Here is a 15,450-nt window from a genome sequence, read left to right as displayed (position 1 = left end):
TTGTAGGTCCACGGTTCAAGCCGTGGAGGAGGCGGTGGGCGATATAGTTGAGACTCTTGAAGCAGGTAAAGTAATTGCCATTGCGACCTCAGCGAACATTATGTTCGCGATGAGTGTACCAACATAAAAAAAATCGCTAATCGAATATACGTAGTCCGCGAGATTTGAATATTCGCTTTATTTTTTGAACGAACCTCGTATCACATTTATTGGGTGACTGATTTTTCTTTGAATTCAACACAATGTGATCTGTGTTGGGTGACCCATATTGTGAATGCCTAATTCAAAGAGTCTTTTCTTGAAACCACAACACATTAGTTAATTTGTATAATTATATCTGAATCTATTGTGTTTTGGACGAATTCAACCAACATACTCTCAGGTGATTGGTGTGCAGTAGTGTTTGTATAGATGTATTAGACGCCACAGGAATAGAAATCGTTTTAATTTGCAGCTTTGTTTATGAACATTTATGCTTATAATATGTACGTGTTACTTATATGCATTTCTCTTTAGTTCGGCTTAATTTATATGACCTGTCTATGAAGAAAAAGTCTTCAAATTTCAGATATCTAATTCAGTTCTCATGAGCATTATAGTAGGCAATCCAGTTATTATTTGAAAACTGCAAAAATTAAACGTGAATTTAAAAGAAAGTCACTACACTCTCATAGAATAACGATTTACAACAGAACAGTAGGTATAGTAAAATCGAATCAACTACTTCTTTGGCCAAATTAGAAAAAGATTTGATATCTGATAAAATATTCACCTATTGAACGAGTAATTTTTCAATTGAAGGTTTTTAGGCTATCAATTTTTCTGTAACTCGCCATTAGATGGGGCTGTAGAACAATTTTTTGAAAGCACTGTTCTATAACGGTGCGCCCGCCTAAGTTCGTTGATTCTGTCAAAACATTGGAACAACAGGGTTACAGCAACATACTACAAGTAGTTTATATTTGTTAATTTAGTGTCCCATATACACGTTTTATTTTACTAGACTTTGCCAATAAGATGTTCAGATCTTGGGTAATAAAGCATAATTTGATTTGATTGATAATGTTCATGTATACTTATTTGTTTATTTTTGTTAATGACCTCTATAAACGTTTTTTGCGATCAATAAACATGGTATGTTTTTTGGGAACAATAATCGTTAAATATTTCAAATTAATTTTTGGGAAAGATAGGTTTTGAAATTGATTGCTTCTTTCCTTTCTTTGGAAGATTCCCACAGAAATTACTATTTTTTGGCCGTAGCATTTTTCAGGTTTTGCCCCTCCTAGAAAAAGTTGAAGAGCCGGGCTGAGGATTCTATACATGTAATTTCACAATACTTTTTCAATAAAATAAAAAATGTATTACTGGGAAATGGGAGAACTATATTTGTATGATTATAATTGAAGATTTAATACAAAATATTTTGTATTTATCATCAGAATCATCATACACTCCAAGGTTACTTGTAAGCTATTCTTCAGGATAAAATGATATTTCTTACCACACTCTCTATCGTAGATTTCTTTGTATTTATTCAGAAAATATATATTTTCAATGGTGTGAAATTCAGAATTTTCATTTTACTAGAAGTAACAAGCTGAGGCACAAAACACCAAAGATTGGTAGCCTAAAATGCAATGCAGTTTTCATGTAAAAAGTGGTTTGCCAGGTGATTTCTGTATCAGGTGCAGTATGTATATTTTATTTATTTTGGACTGGGTTGTTTGAAGGATTTAGAATTGAGCAGGTTTTTTCCTTTAATAAATGCTTCATGATTTACAATAATTCAGTTCTAGTTATAATTAGGAAGGTGCAGCTGGCAATTTCAATAACTTTCTGACAACTTCGTTATATCTAGCCCATGCATACTCACTCTCACCTGAAAAAAAAAAGTTGATATCAAACATGGAACTTATCACAGTTGGAACACTAAATATCAACTAAAAAATAGAATTTCCATATTCCCAACAAAATTTTTTCATATTCTACAAGATATTTTTGTCCCAAACACCGAAGTTCCATAACTCTAACATTGCCTATTTATATCTAAGATATACTCCACGTACATACGTAACTTCACACAACACGAATGATTTCAAAATGTTATAAAATCGAAATTGTTTTAAAAATAACCTTCAAGAGGAAATGTCATTATAATGTTGAGATCAACATCTTCTAACACTCCGCTTTTCTAACCAATTTATGTTTATTGCGATCCCATCATCGAGAAACTTAAACAAATTGTTGCGAGCAAAAAATATTGTCAGTTCTTCAGAAATAACATAGAGAAATGACCAAAATACAGATCTATAAGTAGTTATTATTGGAGTCTGATTGAATTGAATTATATCTTCTGATTTAACATCTAACATAAGGTGAATCTGGCGTAGAATTAATCCAAAACAAGCACTCTTTTCCCAATCACTAGAAATGCAATACTTTTCTCGACTTCCGTTTCACAAACCAAGTTGACATCCTCAGGAGTTTTCTTCATCTCCTGGAGGCACCAACTTGGTGAGTGAACCGCTCTTCAAGAAAAGTATTGCACTGGAAAAAGCAAAGAGCTTGATAGATATCTGCAGATATATGTCCTGTCTGAGTGAAAAAAACTGTAACAGGATACAGAGCTAGGTTTTAGTCAGGGAACGTTCCAGCAAATATTTGAACTAGAAATTCAGGCGCAAAGTAAAATACCTTCATTCATCAATTTATTTACTGCTTCTGAGTACTCTTCAATATTCTCGATTTTCTCGGCAGGTTGACCAAATATTGCTTCTACATTAGTCTTGGATTTACTTTTTTCCCAATCATAATGTTCCATATCAGCTTCCGACTTCAATTTTTCCCAAGGTTCAACTTTCTGTAAAATAGCAATTCAGTAAATAGTCAATATAGTTTTGGAGATGAAGAAGGTGAAATGGAAACGTGAAAGGATTAAAATATGTCAGAAGTGAAGGAATACACAAATGGAGTGCTAAATTGATACATTGGAGATCATATTACCGATCTACAAAAAAGGTTAGTTCAATGGACCATTAAAGTTATAGACGAATCACATTGTTTTGTGCAAAACTGAAATTATATGAAAAAATGAAATATTTGCGAAGAAAGTCTATGGTCACAGAGAAAATAATGCATGGATATAGAAATCAAATATCTGTATAGTAAACGGACTATGCTTGAACTAAATGCTTATGGAAGAATTCTTAAGGCAATAGAGACAGCAATGTGAGGGTATTGAAATTGGGTTCTAATCTGAACATAGTGTACAAGAACACAACCTCAATTTGCAGTAAGTAAATGAAAAAAAAATCAATACCGGGAAATACGTCACTGTTATTTCGACTTGAAGAATTTTTCGGACGCTATATATGGAAAAACGCCATGAAAGGAAGAAAAACATTTATTGAAAAGCATTTAACTGAGTATGAATAGGAAATAGATCATTACTGAAATAAAAAATAACATAGAAAAGGATTGTATACTTCTTTGATCCTGTTTTTGGACTCCTGTACTGTAATAAAAAAGTAGATGATATTTTTCAGAAAAATACAAGGGGTATTAGAAAAAAATTGAAAGTTGCTTCAGCCAGAGAGCTATTGGACAAAATGAAATTGAGGACAGAAGAATAGAAAGACAACTTTCAACAGCAAAATAAAAGCAATTCGTCCAGGAACGGGAAATGACAAATTCAAGTAGAGAAAACAACTTCAAAATTTTTTCAAGCCAGAACACTATTGTAATAAAAGAAATTGTTTTCTTTTGGAACAAAATTGTTTTATTTTGGAACAAAAGAATAGAAATGTAGACCAAATATAAATTTCAACGGTGAGATGAAAGCAATTCTAATCAGACGAGTAAGTGACAAAAGCAGGTAGATAAATAAGAAGATAGGAAAATATTTCTGAAAGGAAACGGATCAAATGACAATTTGGTATGTGTGCAATGTCAATGTATATTTCCACATATTCAATTTCTTTCATTTATATTCTATCTCAATTGTTCTTACCCAAGATTCGTGGTAAAGAGCCGTTATCAGGTACATGGCATAATCATAATTCTGCTTTTTCAGTGGACACCTGTCCGTAACTATAGTAACGGTATCGTTTTCTTCGTTATACCTTTCACCAATCAGCCTCAAGAACTTATCTTTCGCTCTAGCATTCAACTTCAAGGACGACAATTTAAATCTCACAGTTACAATTCGTGACAGTGGATCTCTTATTGACGGGGACGAATGACAATAATCACTAGAAATGACCTCGATTGGAAAATGTTTCTGGCAAGTTTCCTCGTTATTAAGAGCTTTTGGCCAGGGAGTACAGAACTTTTTCAAAGCTTCACACTGTCTTTTTATCACTGGTGGTGTTAGATGGAGGAAATTTGGTATTTTTATCAACTCAGCATTGGCGAACTTGTCTGGCGGGGCCCCTTTTTCAACATAGCCTTGACGAACTGGCAGAGGTACTGTTGCAGGGTGAAATGATCGCGGGCCAGGCCATACATTACCCCAGTCCTGATCTACAGGCATCTGATTTGTTCTACAATAATTTTTTTAATTAACCTTCCAGTAGTCACGCATTGAACTATTCTATAGTAACTGCAGAGAAAACTAGTCTGTGGGAGCTGATTGAGTACTGATGTTTTTTTTCCTCTTTTACTAATAATTTTTATTCGTCAACAGATGGTACAATCAATTTAGAACAACTAAATAGAAAAAACAGTGCTGCTAGGAAAACAGACGACTTCAAGTACAGTGAAATGCAAACAATTATCACACATTTCATAATTTCTTTTACAATTTTACAAATTTTAATGAAATTTCTACACATTGTGCTGATTTGGTCTGGAATTTCCAGTATACAGTTATAAAACGGTTGGAATCTTATTTTAAGAAAATTCAAAGGTTTCTTTCAATTTATACAAAACAGTTTTAGTCTCAGATTTTTTGTCTTGCAATCCATTTGAAATAAAAATAAGTTATTTTCAGAAAGAAGAAATAAAGATGAACTTTTCATTAGAATAGAACTGTTTTTTCTAGTTTTATTCAGGAAGTAATAATGAAGTAAATTTGGATTACTTGTTCCAAATATTGTATTTTTTTTTAGTAACTCGAAGTTAAGATTCCAGCTCTGATTTGTGTGTAATTGATCATATTGAAAATGGATATTTCAATGTAATGCTGCCCTTGAAGGTATATAAAGTCACAGAAGCCTAAACTGTGACCAAATTAAAAAACTTGCACAACTGCTGGAAGGTTCAATTTTAAACAATACCGCAGACTAGTAGGGACAATTACCTTGGAGGCAATACACGTAATTGCTTCTGAGGTTTTCTCTGCTGAATTTGTCCTTTAACATTTTTCAGGTTCAACACTCGAAACTCATCTGAAATAAAATAAATGAAATGAATAAAAATTATTTTATCTGTACAAAGTACAACCTTTTCTATCAACTTCTGCGTTTGCAAGATTTGAGTACCAGCAAACAACAGATTTTTCAAAATGTTTGGATAGTCCCACCTCAATATTTCTTGTAAAAGCTAACATATTTTGTTATACGATTTGCAAAGGAAAAAATTATCCTCCTTAAGAAATAAGAATGTGTCTCAATACTTATTCTATAAAATTGTTACTATATTGAAGCAGAAATCTAAAAGGGATAAATCAGCTATTCATTATCTGTCATTAAAGTACCCAAGAGCTAAAAGTTAGTTTTGAAAATATATGGAAAATATATATGAATGTAATATAAATAACCTATAACCTATTCTATAATCTACTAGCCACCGTCTTCTTGTCAAGTAGTGTCTACTAGCCGTCAACCAGGTCAGGAGTCTAGAGTGACAAGATAATTTAAAACTTTTTAGCGACTTTTGGTACGGTGCGATGTCTAAAGCATCTTATTTGCTACCGTCGTATTGAAACTCTATATTCGTTAAAAATGTCAAACGCTGAAATATAATAATAAGCCAGACATAAACTTTTTATTGGCTTTTATTTTGAGGACCAATTATCAGTTTAATGATTCCAAGTATACCATAGAATGAGGCAAATGATATAATGAAAAATTGTAGCATTTTCCTGAATAGACCTGGTCCTGCTAATCTCGAAAATAAACCTGTGAGAACAGAAATGGTCGTAACAAATAATAAACTTAGTAGAAATTAGACAAAAGTTATTTTCTTTATCCAATATTCAATATGGATTCCTACAAAATAAATAGGTTATCCATCGAACAAATCATTCAATACTCAGTGAAATAAATGATAATTTTGCTGTTCGGAAGATGCTAATTAACAAACGAGTGTGAATCACAAACCATTTACTCTATAGTGATATAAATGCCTCATCAACTTACGCTAAGAAGCATAAAAGAGAAGAAGAGTAACTTAACCTGTAAATAACTCTCATATTTTTAAGGTTCGTATTTATCACATTTCATATTTAAAATGATACTTTCTATGACTTTTTATTTTTACTGTATACTTACTTGTTGATAATAAACCATGAAGACGTTCGAAATCATTGCTGGAACTTCCGAGGCATTCTTGTTAGGATATGATTTTGATAGTGATGTGAGTATTATTTTCTGCAACAGTTTCAACAACTCCATAATGTTTTTTTTCTTTAGAACTCTAGCCTAACACAAAGTTTTGCAACTCATGACCACAATGGTAGTTTGAGGTCTCTGGCAGTATCTGGGCGATATGTAGCTTCAGGAGGAGTAGATGACAGAATCATTATATATGACTTCAAACTCCGTAAAGAGTGTACCATGCTCACGCACCACAAATCAACAGTGAATTGTTTAAGTTTCACTAAAAACCATTCACATATTATATCTGCTAGTGAAGACGGTGTTTTATCCATTGTGAGAGTTGGAAATTTCAATTTGGAGAAAATATGGGACAAGGCACATAAGGGAGAGAAAATTCTTGACGTGGCTGTGCATTCTTCGGGAAAACTGGCTTTAACGCTAGGTGCAGATGGTACTTTAAGGACCTGGAATTTAGTCAAAGGACGACAAGCGTATGCTGTCAATTTAAACATCAAAAGTAGAGACAGAAAACTTTTGGAGAAAGTCACTTGGGCTGAAGATGGAGTCAGGTTTGTTATTTACGGTGGAAAGTATACCGAAATTTGGAGTATAGAAGTAGGGGGTGTGTTGAAATCAATTGAGCATCCTGACAAGGTAGTGAGTTGTATCTGGTATTCGGATAAAGAAATCCTAGTTGGCTATGATAATGGAGAAATAGCTTTGATTGAGATCGACACACTGAAGAAAGACATTAGAAAGGCTCATGATACAAGAGTCAAAGCTATCTGTCAGCATTTGAGTTGGTTGGTGACTGCCTCTAGCTCTGGCGAAATCAAAGTGTGGAATAGAGATTTTGATGAACTAGCTAAATGCAATTCCAATTGTAGAATAAATTGCTTACAAATCATTCCTCAAATCGACATTAAAAAAGAGGAAAAGGAAGATGTGGAACTTGAAGAAAAAGAAGACAACTTCCAAATGAACACAAAACGAACTGTTGTTATAGAAGATGGTAGTTCAGCTGGAGACAGTGATTCAGATGAAGAAATAATAGAAAAAATTGAAAAACCGAAACAAAACAAAGTTTCGCTGAAAACAGAAGTTACAGAAAGGAAGGGTGAGATACTTGTTGTTGAAAACTCTCAATCTGAAAAGAAAAAACACAAAAAAAAGAGAAAATCCGTTGATGTCTTACAGTCTAATGTGAAAAAAACAAAGAAAAAAAAATTTGCTTTGAAATAAATTTTTGTTTGTTATCATTAGTTGTATTTTTACAGTATGTATATGCTGAAAAAGTTTTTTATCTATTTGTGTGGTTGACCACGAATTCCCATTCCATTTTGTTCAAGTTGTAAAGCAACTGATTGCTTTCATATTATTCCTCTCATAAATATGAAATATTTATGAGGTATTATCATATGCATATGTGTGTAACATTAATCACTACATAGTGTAAAACAAAGTCACTTCCATCTGTCTGTCCCTGTGTATGCTTAGATCTTTAAAACTACACAACAGATTTAGTTGCATTTTTTGAAATAAAATATAGAGAAACACAGATGATTTTGGAGTTTTCTAATGTTATGTCATCATTGAACAAATGTGCTCACACTATAAATAGAAAGTAATAAATGAAACTGAATATCAATTTCAACTTTTGAATAGGCTGTACCCGTGATATATTAAAAAAAAGTGTGTACATACGTATTTTGACGTGAATATTATGAATCCGAAAGAAAAAAACGGTGCTCGCCCTTATTTCTAGAGTTACAGCCCTCCAAAGTTCCGAAACTTTTCAGCCTTCTTGCACATTACAAACTGTTGAGTCACAAGTGTTTATTCAACCTTATTTCACCTTTTCTGAAACATAAATAATCAACATTTTTCCTTTAAACAAACTTTAGTTAATAACGGATTCATTTTCTGGTGACATATATCAACAGAGAGAATGTAGGTTGTGACTCTTTGTATAGTTCTGGTCTGATTCTGTTTAAAAACTGTTTTTCCATTGATCAGCATTGCATTCAATGATTTGCCTAGTCCTATAAAAAGTTGTGATTCATTAAATTCATTCAAAAGAAAATGTATTGAATATATTTCAAGTGATAGTCATCAATAATTTATCTTGTTTTCACAATGCGACTTGTCTCTATTTTTATATTTTTCGATTTGTATTTTATAGGTGACTGACTGTACATCATTTGCTAATAAAGAGTGATATATTTGAATTCGTGGAGGAAAATTGGTTGAAAATCATATATTAATAAGCTGATGTGGTGAAGAAAGGCTGGAAAGTTTCGGAAGGCTGTAACTCTGTAAATAAGGGAGAGCACCGAATATTTCTTTCGGATTCGTAACCTACACGTTAAAAAATGTAAGAGCACACAACATTGTTTCTAAAATCGGCGGGTGCAACGTATCCGAAATTTTCCCTAACTCTTCAGTTACTTTCTGAACTTTTGCCATCAGCAAATTTTTTAAACCAGTCTGTTGTACACATTTCAATGCACCCACCGCTCTGGGGTATCCAGTAAGCCAGCAGAGGCAAGTCACACTTGCGAATCTCCAAAAGTCTCATCAGCTCGTCACATGAATTCGTGGCCCAGCTAAGAACGCAAGCGTTGCTAAACCAGTGCATAATGAGATCCATCAAATGATATGATAGTGTTGTGTCCGATATATCAGGATTCTTCACAGCTACTTCTATCGAACTGATCAGTCGCGGAATATTGATTGGAAAAGTGGCATCGAATTTGCAACTCCAAACGTTGTCTTTCTTGAAAACCTCGCACGATTTTCCAGATGCCGGTAAAGCAAACTTTTTGGGCAGTAGTTGGCGAAAATGCTTCAGGATGTCTGTGTTACACTCTGTCACTGTTATTCCAGTCAATGTGCAATATAATATTGTCTGAAACACATTTTCAGGCATTTCTTTTCCTAATTCTCTCAACATATTCACTGAACTGCATTCTACTGGACACTGCGGTACACTGTGGGGGACGTTTCTGTATATTTTGGCTCTCAGGAGAAAGACGAACCACATGTGCAAGTGGGCAAATACATTGTGTTCATTCACCAGTTGCGGAAGTGGTCTTAGTTGAACTTTACTGGCATTCTGAAATTGTTCAAAGTCTCTTCTGTATGCTGTAGTTTCTTTGGCTGAAGTTGAGTTATCTGCTTTCTGTTGTAATTCTTCGCTGATGTGTCGTAGGTTATCCTCAATGAAGTTGTAGTGGTTCAGCAGTGGTATCTGAAATAATGGTGCAACTCATTAATTTAATTAAAAAAGTGTGATGAACAAAATTAAACACCAAGTCACCAGGTGACTTGGTGTTTGATTTCGATTTTTTCAGCAATTGAACATTGTTTACTGATACATTTACCTGATGATTTCCAAGAACTACTATGCAGAACTTCCTTCTGAAACCTCTAGCTAGTGAATCTCTGATGTTGAATACATGAGATATGATGTGGCCTCTGGTATCATCCCCAAAATAAATAGTTCCCGATTTTTTTCCTTTTTCCTCCACCACCTATAAAAATAGATAGATAGATATATACTTCATTGTCCAAGAAAATACAATCTTATTGACAAAGCTTGTTAAAAATCTGATATATATGAGTATAGCACTTCAAAGAATAAAAGAAAAGAAACAATTCAAAAACACAAATACTCGGAAACACGATTTGAGCAAAACTAAGTTCACATATCTAATAGAAAAAATATAACAATAGAAAATAAAATTTAACAAAGTTTGTAAACAAAATAGTTTGTATATAAAAAAGTCCCTTTCAAAAAATGTAGATAACAAATATACACAATTTGAACATAAGTTCACATGTCATGGCAATAAAATAAGATATATCCCAGTATAAAATATAATTTAAAGTATAGGTGTCAATATAAACAACAAAAAAACGCCTATATTAAATCACAACAAAGTTCCATTGTCATATTCTAGTACACTTTAGTTGCAAGAACATCTTTAACAAGATTTCTGAACTTTTTATAGCTTTTTTCCTTTCTAATTTCGTAAGGTATGTGATTATACAGCTTTTTACTTTCATAAATTAAAGGATACTTTGTCTGGCTTGTTTTTGGAACAGAAAGATGTATTTTATTTTCAGTTACTTGCCGGGTTATGTAATTTGTATGTTCCGGAGTTCCAACCATATTATGTTTTTTGTAAATCAGGAAACAGTTTCAAGTATGAAAATACAAGTAACAGTGAGAATTTTTTCTATTAAAAATAATGGTCTGCATGACTCACGCACTCCCACCTTGCATAAGTATCTAACAAACACTGAATGAAAAAGTTGTTGACTGCAAAATCCCCAGAAGGCAACACCATATCTCAGGTGGGACTCAATTAGGGAATGATATACCATTTTTGTTGTGGATGAACTCAGTTCATTTGAAACTATTCGAAGTGCATAACATCCTGATGCCAATTTTTTGTTCAAAGCTGAAATACGTTGATCAAATTTCAATTTGTTATCCATGAAGATTCCCAGGAATTTGGATTGGTTTTTATTCTCAAGAATTTGTCCATTCAAGTATAAATTGTTAATATTACAGCTGAAGGTGAGTAGTTTTTTTTTATATTAAAGCACAAGTAGTTTGCATCACACCATTTTTTCACAACTTCTAAATCACTAGAGATAGTTTCTTTCATATGCCAAAGGAGCGTGGTGTCATCCGCAAAGATCGTAAAAATTCCTTGAATTGAGAGAGTCGTTTACATAAATAAGGAAAAGAATCGGGACCAGTACGTGGTGATATCAACAAAATTCATATTGCAATTGAAGAACATGCCGTGAAAACATATTTCGTAAAAAATGTTATGGTGCATTTCAAGATATTTCGAGAACTTCCGATTTTTTCTGAGTAGAATATTTATAATTATCGATTCAATATTCCGTTGGAGAGGTTTACAAAACTGTTACTTGTGTTTCGCTATGCAATAGTTTCCTCACGCAGGACTGATGTAGTACTCCTAAATTATTATTTTTTAAAAAAAGTGTTGTCCGTTTTAATCTCCATATCTCTACTATGTCTTTGTTATGTATGCTGAAGTTATATTTGGTTTTATACACTATATTGGCAACCATATTTTTAAAGAAATTAGGAATATTTCAAACAAGGTTGACCCAAATAAATTAGCGTTCTCTAATTTTTCTTCTAGTCTTTTTCTTTTATGGCTCAACTGTATATCCATGTCTGAACTTGTGTCCCTCTGTAAGGTGAGTCGCAAAAGTGGAATTTATGTTTCCACTCTGGAAACTGTTTCTATGTTCTTTAATGCATGCTTTAAATTTTCTTCCAGTTTGGCCTATGTGTAACAACGGAGATGAACACAAGACGATTTATACACTCTTGATCTATCTGACACCAAACTCTTCCATTTGATATTTTTGATATTGATGCTCAAGTTATTTGGGCCGATCTGGTATAACAATAATTCTCTCTCAAAATAGAAAGATTCAACAATTTGTCTCTGGTCCGGATTTCTGGCCAAATTATCCTGGAACATAATGAAGCTGCCGACTCTCTTGCAAGGGGGAGCAGTGCAAGCAGTTTTGTCAAACAAACAATGAATAACAGAACCCTAAGATAGTTTCAGACTTCTGACAAAATTTACCACGATCGGTCCATTCTGGGGCATTGACTACACCACAACTGAACTAATCGGCTTCATTAAGAAGAGACATATTCGTTTAGGATTGGAATTGATGTTAGCACAATTGAGTCCTTCTGGGTTGCAAGTGCGGTCAAAGTGAGTGACCATACTGAAATAGAGACGTTCTCTATGTGCTTAGAAACATTTTTCATCAGTAATTGTGCATCGTTGTTGAAAAATCTGTTTTGGTTATAATTTCAAGTAATTTGTCCAAATTGTCGCATCTTAAACCATTATTAAGCTGATATTTACTTAACCTCTCTATTAGTTTCAACTCACTTCGATACTAAGACTTCTCAGCACAACATCTTTGAGAGTATGTGCTACATTTGTGTTGAGAGATGCTCTAGAAGTAATGTAGCAATAATGTTCATCTTGGCAAGTGAAGACTGTATCTGGTGGCAAGGACTCGCAGGCTGAACAAACAAGGCTTTGGGAAAGTATTTGTTCTTTGGGAATATCCTTCGATTTTTCTGTACATAGTAAAACACAAGGTCCGTGTTTATCACAAAAGTGACCTAAAGCCACTGTTACATCCATAATACATCGAATAAAAGTGTAAGAACATTATATAACAGAGTAATTACATATTTCAAAATTACTGTATGAGTCAGTATTACAAGATATTTATTTTTGGATCAAAAATTGTACCAGGCCATAAAAAATATTTTTTTCAAATAAGTATTTTGAACATGTAATTCCATGATTGACGAAATATAATATTTATTTACATTACAATAGATTTATCCAGTCACAATAAATCTTCCTTCACGTTTATTCCCAGTAAAATTTTGGAAATAGAATAACACGAAATAGTACTAGTTTTCTAGAAAAAAAAGTACCAGATTTTACAGAAAACTTTTCAATTAATAATTATATATTATTATTATCTTTGTATTATACAAATATATACAAATTATAATATCCACAGAGTAAAATACAAGCAAACAGCTTCTGAAAATTGAGACTGAAATTTATGTGCACCACATATCACTTTTGGTTGGAAGTTGTTTTCATGAGTTCTGTAGGAAAGTATAGAAGGACCAGAAAAATTAATAATATTATTTATTCACAGTTATAAATGTAAATTCACATTTATACGTGTGTATCAAAAGTTACAACTGTTAATTGAAAAAATCACACTTACAATTGATAATTTAAACTTATGACTGTAAATCACCACTAGCGTGTGTAGACAGCAAATTCCTTACATGTAAACTTTATACTGTGCACAATAGATGGTAGCACGTTACAACTAACCTCTAACCTAACCGAAGTTATATTCAAGGAAAACATATGTATTAAAATTCATTAGTTAAATATAGCAAAGATGCGTAGAATTCTTAGTGTTAAACCGGTTTGCTTTTATCTTGTCAAAAATTCTAGATGCAAGAAATGTGATTGACCCAACTTTGTGCGCACGTTTATAGATGGGACAAAAATCGTTCCAAATGTAAACATTGGATTGCGCTGAACGCTTTCTGTGAATGGTATGCCGAGGTACGTTGAAATCTTCTTATTTTATGAAGAATTAAGAATGCTGTAGATCGGGTGTTTACATCAAAATATTTTACATAGGGAAAGATTCAAGTTACACCATGGTATTTCTATGCATCTTGGATACAGCTTCGAATAGCTTAGGTTACAGGTTATATTTTGTTTTCATTATACGACATTTATTATGCTATGTGAAAATGTGAAGAGATTGTTGTCTACAGACGCTTGTCCTAATTTACAATCATATCTGAGAATTCACACTTATAACTTTGTAGGTGAAAATTATAGGTATAATTATAACTATGAATTCACAGTGTTTATTGTGGAAAAGTAATATACATTTTCGTGACCCTTGCGGTTTTGTGTTTCTGATTTCCCGAAAACGATTTTCTCTCAATCATACATAATATGCTTTATATTCTGTGCTCTGTGAATGGAGTCTAGAGACAAATACCTCTGCTAAGCAGAAACACAAGTAGATTAATTATTATCAAAGAATGTCTCATAAATAATAATGATAACCGGAGTTATACACATTTTTGCTACTATTTCAATGTCGTAATGTGCGACGTTTATGATCATTCAAGTGATACCATTGTTGAAAAAATATCAAGATGGCGGTAGTATTCCACAATATCTTTTTCAACACTAAAATTTTCCATTCTCTGAAACGTTAATAAATATATTTATCTGAAAAATGTATGAGTTGAACAGCTATTTGAGAGTGCTTCCTTAACTAGTACTCACCGTATGGATGTGTGTAACTTTCCGTCACGTAATGATAGGCTTTTTCTTCATGTGACAAGCGCAAGTACGTCGCTATGTGGAAGGAGCGGTAGCAATATTATCCCGGCAATGAAGTCTATCATTAGAACAATGTATGTAGTTGTATTTATCCATGGTCAAGTTGAACCACATAATTGTGAACAATTAAAATATCGCTAAATTATGGGATTTCGTTGTTACCATTAGTACTAGAAAAATAGAAATCGTTAAACAAAAGTTTCAGGCTATTTCTGGGAAAGAAAGTTTTTGGCTTTCTACTACTCCATCTTGATACAAAAAAAAATGTGGGAATCTTCCAAAGAAAAGAAGGAAGTAATCAATTTGAAAATAAGTAACTCTATACATTAATAAATTAATCACTTCTAAAAATATAACACCTTCAATTCAAATGAGATTTCAGGTTATTTTTCGAAAATAATGTATTAACTAGACTATTTTCTCGGTAAAAATGTAGGAAGCAAATATAAGTATAATTCAAATTTCCTGTGTTTCAATCGTTTTCATCATGAAATTCACTTGATTAAATTTATTTTTCTGTGATATTCACAATAGGGTTTGGTAAACTTTATAAAACTCCATACAAACATGATTTTGTCCGTTTCCGATAGATGACGTTATAATCATTTGGATTTTTTTTTTCAAATTTATTGAATTGCGTGTGCTTCATTTCATACTTTTCACTGTTTATTAGACATTGGCACGGAAAAAATTCTGGTTGGAAGGTTTATACGCTTTTTTTCGAGGGAGTTTTACACCGTTAACTTCTAATTCGCGATAAATATGACAAATGTTTCTTTTCAACCGAAAGTTAAGCCAGAATTAGGTGCCTCCTTGGCTTGGAGTTCCGTTTCCGATATGGTGGTGGACGGACGTGCTACAAAGAAGGTACGCGGACGCCATTGTTGAAGACGGAATTCATTTCATGTTGTGAATGTCAGCCGTTA

General features: G+C 32.9%; 3 protein-coding genes across 3 annotated transcripts; 1 reads left to right on the top strand and 2 right to left on the bottom strand.

The window, feature by feature from the left end:
- Positions 1 to 1,747: 1,747 nt before the first annotated feature.
- On the bottom strand, positions 1,748 to 5,798 carry mRpS35 (mitochondrial ribosomal protein S35). Its single transcript, XM_023172922.2, has 5 exons — positions 5,446 to 5,798; positions 5,303 to 5,390; positions 4,013 to 4,544; positions 2,698 to 2,863; positions 1,748 to 1,882 (listed from the first exon to the last, which is right to left on the bottom strand). Exons 1-5 carry the CDS (start codon positions 5,549 to 5,551, stop codon positions 1,806 to 1,808), a joined length of 969 nt encoding a protein of 322 aa, XP_023028690.2. The 5' UTR covers positions 5,552 to 5,798; the 3' UTR covers positions 1,748 to 1,805.
- Positions 5,799 to 6,380: 582 nt separating this feature from the next.
- LOC111516801 (p21-activated protein kinase-interacting protein 1-like) lies at positions 6,381 to 7,801 on the top strand. Its single transcript, XM_023172913.2, has 2 exons — positions 6,381 to 6,579; positions 6,636 to 7,801. The coding sequence occupies exons 1-2, from the start codon at positions 6,511 to 6,513 to the stop codon at positions 7,782 to 7,784; spliced, it is 1,218 nt and encodes a 405-aa protein (XP_023028681.2). The 5' UTR covers positions 6,381 to 6,510; the 3' UTR covers positions 7,785 to 7,801.
- Positions 7,802 to 8,102: 301 nt separating this feature from the next.
- Positions 8,103 to 12,916, bottom strand: BHD (folliculin). Its single transcript, XM_023172905.2, has 3 exons — positions 12,503 to 12,916; positions 9,926 to 10,075; positions 8,103 to 9,792 (listed from the first exon to the last, which is right to left on the bottom strand). Exons 1-3 carry the CDS (start codon positions 12,761 to 12,763, stop codon positions 8,983 to 8,985), a joined length of 1,221 nt encoding a protein of 406 aa, XP_023028673.2. The 5' UTR covers positions 12,764 to 12,916; the 3' UTR covers positions 8,103 to 8,982.
- Positions 12,917 to 15,450: the final 2,534 nt, after the last annotated feature.

The sequence above is a fragment of the Leptinotarsa decemlineata genome, unplaced genomic scaffold (assembly GCF_025532065.1).
Source record: "Leptinotarsa decemlineata unplaced genomic scaffold, Ldec_3_MD MMD2_P_RNA_scaffold_12, whole genome shotgun sequence".
NCBI classification, from domain to species: Eukaryota; Metazoa; Arthropoda; class Insecta; order Coleoptera; family Chrysomelidae; genus Leptinotarsa; species Leptinotarsa decemlineata.
The sequence above is the reverse complement of the archived record's forward strand: the minus strand, read 5'-3'. Positions and strand labels throughout refer to the sequence as shown.

Coding starts and splice junctions, on each gene's coding strand:
- mRpS35 (XM_023172922.2), bottom strand. CDS start 5,551: ATGTTAGCTTTTACAAGAAATATTGAGGTGGGACTATCCAAACATTTT. Junction 5,391..5,445: donor CGCAGAAGTTGATAGAAAAG/GTTGTACTTTGT, acceptor ATTTTATTTCAG/ATGAGTTTCGAGTGTTGAAC. Junction 1,883..2,697: donor AAATAAATTGATGAATGAAG/GTATTTTACTTT, acceptor TTTTTTTTTCAG/GTGAGAGTGAGTATGCATGG.
- LOC111516801 (XM_023172913.2), top strand. CDS start 6,511: ATGAAGACGTTCGAAATCATTGCTGGAACTTCCGAGGCATTCTTGTTA. Junction 6,580..6,635: donor GATATGATTTTGATAGTGAT/GTGAGTATTATT, acceptor TTTTTTCTTTAG/AACTCTAGCCTAACACAAAG.
- BHD (XM_023172905.2), bottom strand. CDS start 12,763: ATGGATGTAACAGTGGCTTTAGGTCACTTTTGTGATAAACACGGACCT. Junction 10,076..12,502: donor TGAGAAGTCTTAGTATCGAA/GTGAGTTGAAAC, acceptor CTATTTTTATAG/GTGGTGGAGGAAAAAGGAAA. Junction 9,793..9,925: donor TAGTTCTTGGAAATCATCAG/GTAAATGTATCA, acceptor CCATTATTTCAG/ATACCACTGCTGAACCACTA.